The 7,324-nt window shown below is 50.6% G+C and overlaps 1 protein-coding gene across 1 annotated transcript in view; it reads left to right on the top strand.

The window, feature by feature from the left end:
* Positions 1–332: 332 nt before the first annotated feature.
* The window catches only part of SPATA18 (spermatogenesis associated 18), a 44,412-nt gene continuing 37,420 nt past the window's right edge, over positions 333–7,324 (top strand). The window contains exon 1 of the mRNA XM_019552616.1: positions 333–552. Coding sequence (XP_019408161.1) covers positions 466–552 — 87 coding nt within the window. The 5' untranslated portion in view covers positions 333–465. The remainder of the gene's footprint in view (positions 553–7,324) is intronic.

Below are 7,324 nucleotides of genomic sequence, written 5' to 3' on the forward strand. Positions count from 1 at the left end.
GCCCCACGGAGCTGCTGCCCGGTCCCCTCGCACTGCCCGGGGCCACCGTTTGCGAGGCAGGGGCACGGAGGATGAACCAGGCAGGGCCCGGGCCGCCGCTTTGGGCGCTCGCTGGGACTGGGCGGCTGCGTGTGGTCCTGCTGCACCTTGCAGGCGTTTCCGGGTGGGGGGGAGGCCTTCGCGTTGCTACAACTAAACGCGCTGGTCGGCGCAGCTGCGGCGTCCCTGGCAGCCGGGCCGCGCACGTCAGCGCCGTTCACAATCGCGGGCTATAAATGCGGCGGCGGCCGCGGGCGGGCGAGGCGAGGCTGAGCCCGGGGTCGGCAGCACCAGCAGCAGCACTGGCTGCGCGTGCCCAAGGCCGCGCTGGGTGGCGGCGGGGGCAGCACCACCTCCAGTCGCGTAGGCAGCGCGGCGGCTCCCGCCCCAGCCCAGTCCCCGTCCCCGTCCCGCCGCCTCGGAGCCATGGCCGACAGTCTGCGGAGGCTGGTCAGCCAGGGGACCTGCCGACTGCTGCAGGACAAGCTGGAGAGCTGGTACCAGGACTACCACGTGAGTGCATCCTGTAGCGGGTGCGGGGGCTGCCGCCTGCTCCAGCCCCGCGCCCACCGCAAAGCCGAGGTGGGGGCAGCGGCTGGAGGCGGCTCCCGGGCCAGAGCCCGGCGCTGAGCCCCGGGAAGCGGTCGCTAAGGACGCCGGTTCCCAGCGCTGCTCTGGTTGCCAGCGTTACCCGCGTCCACTGCCGCGGGACACCCGCCGCCGCCGCCTCCCGCCGGAACAGCGAGCTCGGCCGGGCCCTCCCAGCTCTGTGGCAGCAGTGGGTTCATGCGCAGCTCACAGAACATGGCAGGGAAGGGACCCAAGCAGCGCAACCCTGGCCCCTTCCCTGCTGTCCACTGGGAGGCATGCATGCAAGTCACTGCCAGCAATGAGGATCGGGCCCCTTGTGGCTCCCCCATTTCTGGCATGCCAAGCTGATGCGTGGATTTTGGCACTCCAGCTAAAAATGTTGCCGACCCCAGGGTAGAGTGTATCAGTTTCCAGGTCTATGTACAGATGTGTGCACTTCCATTTTCAAAGCAAATCAGACTTCTTCATCTTCAATTCAAACTTAGAATTGTTGCCTTGTTGCCTACAAGCAAATCTATTTTACAGATTTAAAAAAAAAAACCAGCTGTTTTTTTAAAACTATTTTGTTGCACAATTGAAACGTTACTACCATTGTAACTTAGTACCAGGGATACTCATCTTATAATCCAGGGGTGGGCAAAATATGGCCTGCGGGCCGCATTCGGATTACAAGGCAATTTCATCCGGCTCACAGGCAACAAACAAGTAAGTGTACCCAGCCCATGTGTCTCACTCCCACCCTGATGAGATATTTTTCATATTATAGCAGCACCTACAGCAGGGGTGGGCAAAATGCGGCCCGCCAGCCCATTCTATCCAGCCCATGGGGCCTCTAAAAATTTTAGAAAATTAATTTTTATCTGCCCCTCACTGCCTGTCAAAGATGACAGGCGGACAGCAGCAGCAGGACCCAGTGATGCAGCAGCAAGGCGAGCCTGGCTCCACTCCACCTCCACCTTCACCGCCCCCCCCAATCCTCAGCCCCAAACCAGAAGCCTCTGCGGATCCTGGAGTGGCTTCCCACCCCCATCCAAGTAGAAAGTAAGGTAATATTGGATGAAGGGGAGGGACCTCTAGAACAGCCCAGTGGCTGGGAACCCCTGGTGCTTCCCAAGCCAGGCTGGAAGCAGGGGGGGGAGGAGGGGAGGCGGGAAGTTGCTGCAGCGGGGCGGGAAGTTGCTGCGAGAAGTGGCAGGAGCACGTGCCACTCAGCTGCTGCTTCTCGCTGGTGCTGAGCCCCCCAGGCCCATCTCAATCTGAGCGGCAGGCAGCAAAGCTGTGGCTGGCCTGGCTTTGCGGCTCGGGAGGGGTTGGAACAGGCCTGGCCAGGTTGGCACCAGTGAGAAGCAGTGGCTGAGCCACGTGCCGCTCAGGGACTGCTTGAGCTCAGCTATGGCTTCCCCTCCCCAGTGCCGACCTGGCCAGGCCTGAGAGGCACTCAGCAAAGCTGCGGCTTCTATTTACCTCTGCTGGCTGGTCCCAAGCAGCATGCAGCTCGGCCACCACTTCTCCTCTCCAGGCCTGTTGCATCTCAAGCAGCATGCAGGGAAGCAGTGGCTGGGCTGGCTTTGCTGCAGTGGCTTAGGACTGGACAGGCCCAGCTGGGGCAGCACTGGCAAGGAGAAGCAGCGGCTGAGCCATGTGCCTCTTCCCTGCACTGCTTGGGACGGGCTGGCACCAGAAGGGCAAAAAGCCATGGCTGAGCCTGTGCCAAGCAGCATGCTAGGAAGCAGCACACAGCTCAGCTGGCTCAGCCACCACTTTTCCTCGCCGGTGCTGTCGTGGGTGGCCTGTCCTGTCCTGACCAGCACGCAGCAAAGCTGGCCCAGTTGCTGCTTCCCTGTGTGTTGCTCGGAATGCGACAGGCCTGGCTGAGTCAGCACCAGCGAGGAGAAGCAGCAGCTGGGCCATGTGCTGCTCGGGACTGGATGGGCCAGGTTGGTGGAGGTAAGTGCACACTTGTGCTGTGCCCAGTGTGCACAGAGCTGAGCAAGGAGCCTCCCAAGCCCAGCATCCTGCCCCTGCCAGGCAGCATCCTCTTGTGGGCAGGGCAGGGTGGTTGCGCCCCCTCCCACAGAGCTGTGTGGGTCTGGCCGGGCTCCACTTTGGGTGCTGCTGGGGGTCCAGATGTGGCCCAGTCCGAGAAGCTCTGAGGCAGTCCCCATTCCCCTCCTGGCCCCACCTCTCCTCCAGCTGCCACCTTCCCAAGGGCCTCCCTGTCTACCTGCTTCTCTCCACGCCTCTCTTTCTTTCCCTCTCCCTCCTTCCTTTCCCTTCTCTTCCCTCTATTTTTTCTTCCCTCTCTCCCTCCCTCTTCCCTCTCCTTTCTTCCCTCTATGAAGTTTTATTTATGGTTACCAGATCTAGAATTTTTAGAAAACCTGGTATTTACCATAAAACAGAAACATTTATGATTATTAACTATATAAATATGCAGTGTATCCTACCACATACCCCCTGCCCCAGTTTTGTTTTTTTGGCATGCCAGCACTCCAGCGCCTTACAAGGTAGACATTGTGGGTATTTTGGCACTCTAGTCTACTCCTGACATAGACCATGTGATGGAGTATAACTTCCAGTTCCAAGGCCTACTACCCACTCCCAAAAGGAGTACTTCCAGGGGCAAAGGCAGGGATGTCCAGTGGCAAAGGTTAGGGTTAGGGGGTAGGACTTCTGGCCCCAAGATGGTGACTAGGGAGTGGGACAACTGTCAAGGGGTGGGGCTACCCATGCGGCCCTCGACTGCTCACCAAAATTCATGAAGTAGCCCTCCACCTGAAATAATTGCCCACCCCTGTTATAATCACATACAAGGACATCTCACTAAATACATTGTTTATCAGGTAGTTGCTGCCCTAGGAGGGAATGGGTAGTGGAATGGAGGTACTGCAATATGGGGGCACTGGCCTGGAGGTACTGCAACACCTTCCCCTTGGTGCCAAAAATGCTACATTTGATCCTAAGAAAAAGGCTGAGATGCTTATGAGAACCTACCACCCTTTAATTTCATGTCTTAGGCCAAAACAGCCAAATCAGTTTGAATTCTATTGATTGAACAGAGCTTAGTCATTCAAGTCTGTGTGGTGCTCCCACTGGCAAGTATCCTATCTCCCAGACTCTTCAGCTGAGGCTTCCGATATTCCCCAATCCATGGCAGGCTTCCTACATGCAAACCCCAAGCTTGGAGACCTTGGAGTTCACATGCCCCCTAGTCTCACTTGCCCCTAGTCAAAAAGCCAAAGGAGCAAGCTACAGGAACAACTCAAGAGCAATCTTCCATTGTCATAAATTGTGGAGCCAAGCTCCTCCCTTTGGGAGACTTTTTTTAATAGGCTCTCACAGGGGTATCTGCTTATAATGCAATGGTCAGGTCTCTATCATCAACTATGCCAAGTCATTCAAGGCTGAGAAGAAGGGGATCTCTCCTGCCACGTAAGTAAAATCACTTGGGCCAAAACCCATGATCACAGTGTCTCCCCTACTAAGTCCTACCACAAAGTATGTTAGCACAACCCTTCTGAATAAGTGCAGTCCTCCTCACTGCCAACTCTTTCCCGAGTCATGGTAAGCCACGACATTTAATACATTTCAACTTCCTCTTCATGGGATTATAGAAAATTGGGGTTGGAAGCGATGTTGGGAGGTCATCTAGTCCAACCCCATACTCAAAGCAGGACCAGTCCCAACTAGATCATCTTAGCCAAAACTTTGTCTAGCTGGGTCTTGAAAACTTTCAAGGATGGAGATTCTGTCACCTCTCTGGGTAACATTTACCAGTGTTTTACTACACTTCTAGTGAATTTTTTTCCTAATATCTAAACTAAACTTCCCTGGCTGCAACTTGAGACATTTCTCCTTGTTCTATTATCTGCCGCCACTAAGAACAGTCTAGCTCTTTGAACCCCCTTTCAGGTAGTTGAAGGGTGCTATTAAATCCCTTCTCAGTCTCCCCTTCTCTAGACTAAATAAGCACAGTTCTTTCAGTCTTTCCTCAGAATTCACGTCCCCCACCTCCTCACCATTTTTGTTGCCCTCCACTGGACTCTCCAATTTGTCCACATCCTTTCTGTCGCGTTGGGCCCAAAACTGAACGTAGTACTCCAGATGTGTCCTCACCAGTGCTGAATCACTGAGGGGAATAATCACTTACCTTGACCTAATGGCAACACTCCAATGCAGCCCAGTATGACGTTAACCTTCTTTGCAACAAGGGTACACTGCTGGCTCATATTCAGCTTATTGTCCACTGTAACCCCCAGGTCCTGTTCTGCAGAGCTGCTGCCCAGCCAGTCAGCGCCCAGCCTGTATTGCATGGGATTGTTCTGTCCTAAGTGCAGGACTTTGCATTGTCCTTGTTGAACCACATGAGATTTCTTTTGGCCCAATCCTTCAATTTGTCTAGGTCACTCTGAATCATAGCCCTATTCTCCAGAGTATCTACTACTCCCCCCAGCTTGATATCATCTGCAAACTTGCTGAGGGTGCACTCTATGCTATCTTCCAGGTCGTTGATAACAAAACTGGCCCCAGGATCAACTCCTGGGGCACTCCACTTGATACTGGCCGTCAACTAAACATCAAGCCATTGATTACTACTCTCTGAGACTGATACTCCAGCCAGTTTTTTATCCACCTTTAAAGTCCATTCATTCAACCTATGCTTCTTTAGCTTGCCTGTGAGAATGTTGTGGGAAACTTTATTAAAAGTCTTGCTAAAATCAAGGTGTAACACATTCACTGGTCTCTCCGCATCCACAGAGCCAGTCACCTTATCAGAGAAGGCAATCACGGTGGTCAGGCATGACTTGTCCTTGGTGAATCCCTGATGATTCATCCTAATCACCTTTTCCTCCAAGTGCTTAGAAGTGAATTTCTTGAGGATCTGCTCCATTATTTTTCCCGGGACTGAGGTGAGGCTGACTGGTTTGTAGTTTGCTGGATCTTCCTTTTTCTTAAATATGGGCACTATGTTTGCCCTTTTCCAATCATCTGGAACCTCTCTGGATTGCCATGAGTTTTCAGTGATGATGGCCAGTGGCTCTGCAACTCTATCAGCCAACTCCTTCAGTACCCTCAGATACATCCTGTCTGGCCCTATGGACTTGTATACATCCAGTAGTCTCTAACCTGTTCTTTCACCACGCTGAGAGCTGCTCACCTCTGGCCCAAACTGTGCTGCCCTGTACAGCAGAGATGTGGGTTTTCAGGAAAACTTTGAATTGGAAAAGTTTTCAGAAAATTTTCTGATGCCCTAAATAGAGCGTGATCTGATTTAGCCTGTTTATTTTACTTCTATTTAGTAAACACAACTAAAAAAATACCCCCATGTGGCTATTGAGACATAAAATTAACAAGTATTTGAACTGAGATATTTATTTTATGAAAAAAATTAGATACAGCACACAATGTGGTTTAAATGTTATATTCAAACTTTTATGTGAATAGAAATTATTTTTATTGGAATGCTTGTAAAAATATAAATACAATACATAATAGCATGTACTTCCCTTTGTTTGTTTAAATGTACAAAAAAACAAAGGCATTGAAAACTTGACACACTAATTTTTATCACACCCAAAGAACTGTGCATGATATGCCATGGTTGTTCGCTCATCTACTTCAATACAGTTAAACTCTCTTCCACCAAGGTCATTGCAGCACCTCCAGTTTCACTGTCACTATCAGTAGAATCACTTGCACGACTTATTAGTTCCATTTCAGAATCAGATTGAGGCAAATCTGATTCTGAACTGCTTGAACCACTTTCTCTTTCACTAGAGGATGGTTTTATCAATGAGTCTATGGGCAAAGGCAACTTAACGCACTGCATCTTCTTCACTAATTGTGCTTCTGACTGATTATCCAGAAGCAAGAGATTTTGAGAATTAGAAACAAGCTTAGCGGTGTGTTAATTTGTTAGTCTGTTCCTCTTTTTGTCTCGTTTGAGCTGAAAGCCTTCCAGTTCTGTTCAAAAGAAGCTGTTGTTGGTGGAATGCTTGGGATGCTTAGAGCAATCCTGGACAACAGTCAGGTGTTACAGAATCCCTTCTACCATGTGAGAGGAGACATATTCTCTGCTGCCTGGCAAATTATGTCTTTGCTCCAAAGTTTATCTTTTGTGTGGTGCTTGGCAATGTCTGTCATCATAGCTACTTTGTCGATATTGGGGACATACTTGGCTACTTCCATAATTGTATTGACAGCAGTAGATAATTCATCTTCTGATAAATGTTGCTTGGTGCATCTCCTTCAAGTTTTTTGATAGCCATTGAAACTGGTAGTAGCAAATTGAATGCTATTTGAACTCGAACCTCAAACACATAGTTGTCGAGAATCTGCTTCCGAATGTTCACGGGAATAATCTGGGATACTGTGTCATCTACTGGAACACGCTGCAAACAGTTCTTTGTGTGCAGCAAACTGTGTAAACACTTTGTAGCTGAGTGCCATCTAGTTTCTCCTGGCAATAAAAGTGCACTTTCCTTCCCCTGCTTCTCTTTCCGTAATTTCTTCAAAGTCTGATTAGCAAAATGATGATTGTTGAATACCTTCACAATCACTTTGCACTTCGCCAATATTGTCTTCATTGTATTCACATTTACTATGTCCTTTTCCCGAAGATTCAGTCCATGAGCAAGATGGCCAAATTCTAGGGCTGTGCGAAACGATTCGTTGATTTGGATCACTTTCCCAA

The sequence above is a fragment of the Crocodylus porosus genome, unplaced genomic scaffold, assembly GCF_001723895.1.
Source record: "Crocodylus porosus isolate Cpor-Errol unplaced genomic scaffold, CroPor_comp1, whole genome shotgun sequence".
Lineage (NCBI taxonomy): Eukaryota > Metazoa > Chordata > Crocodylia > Crocodylidae > Crocodylus > Crocodylus porosus.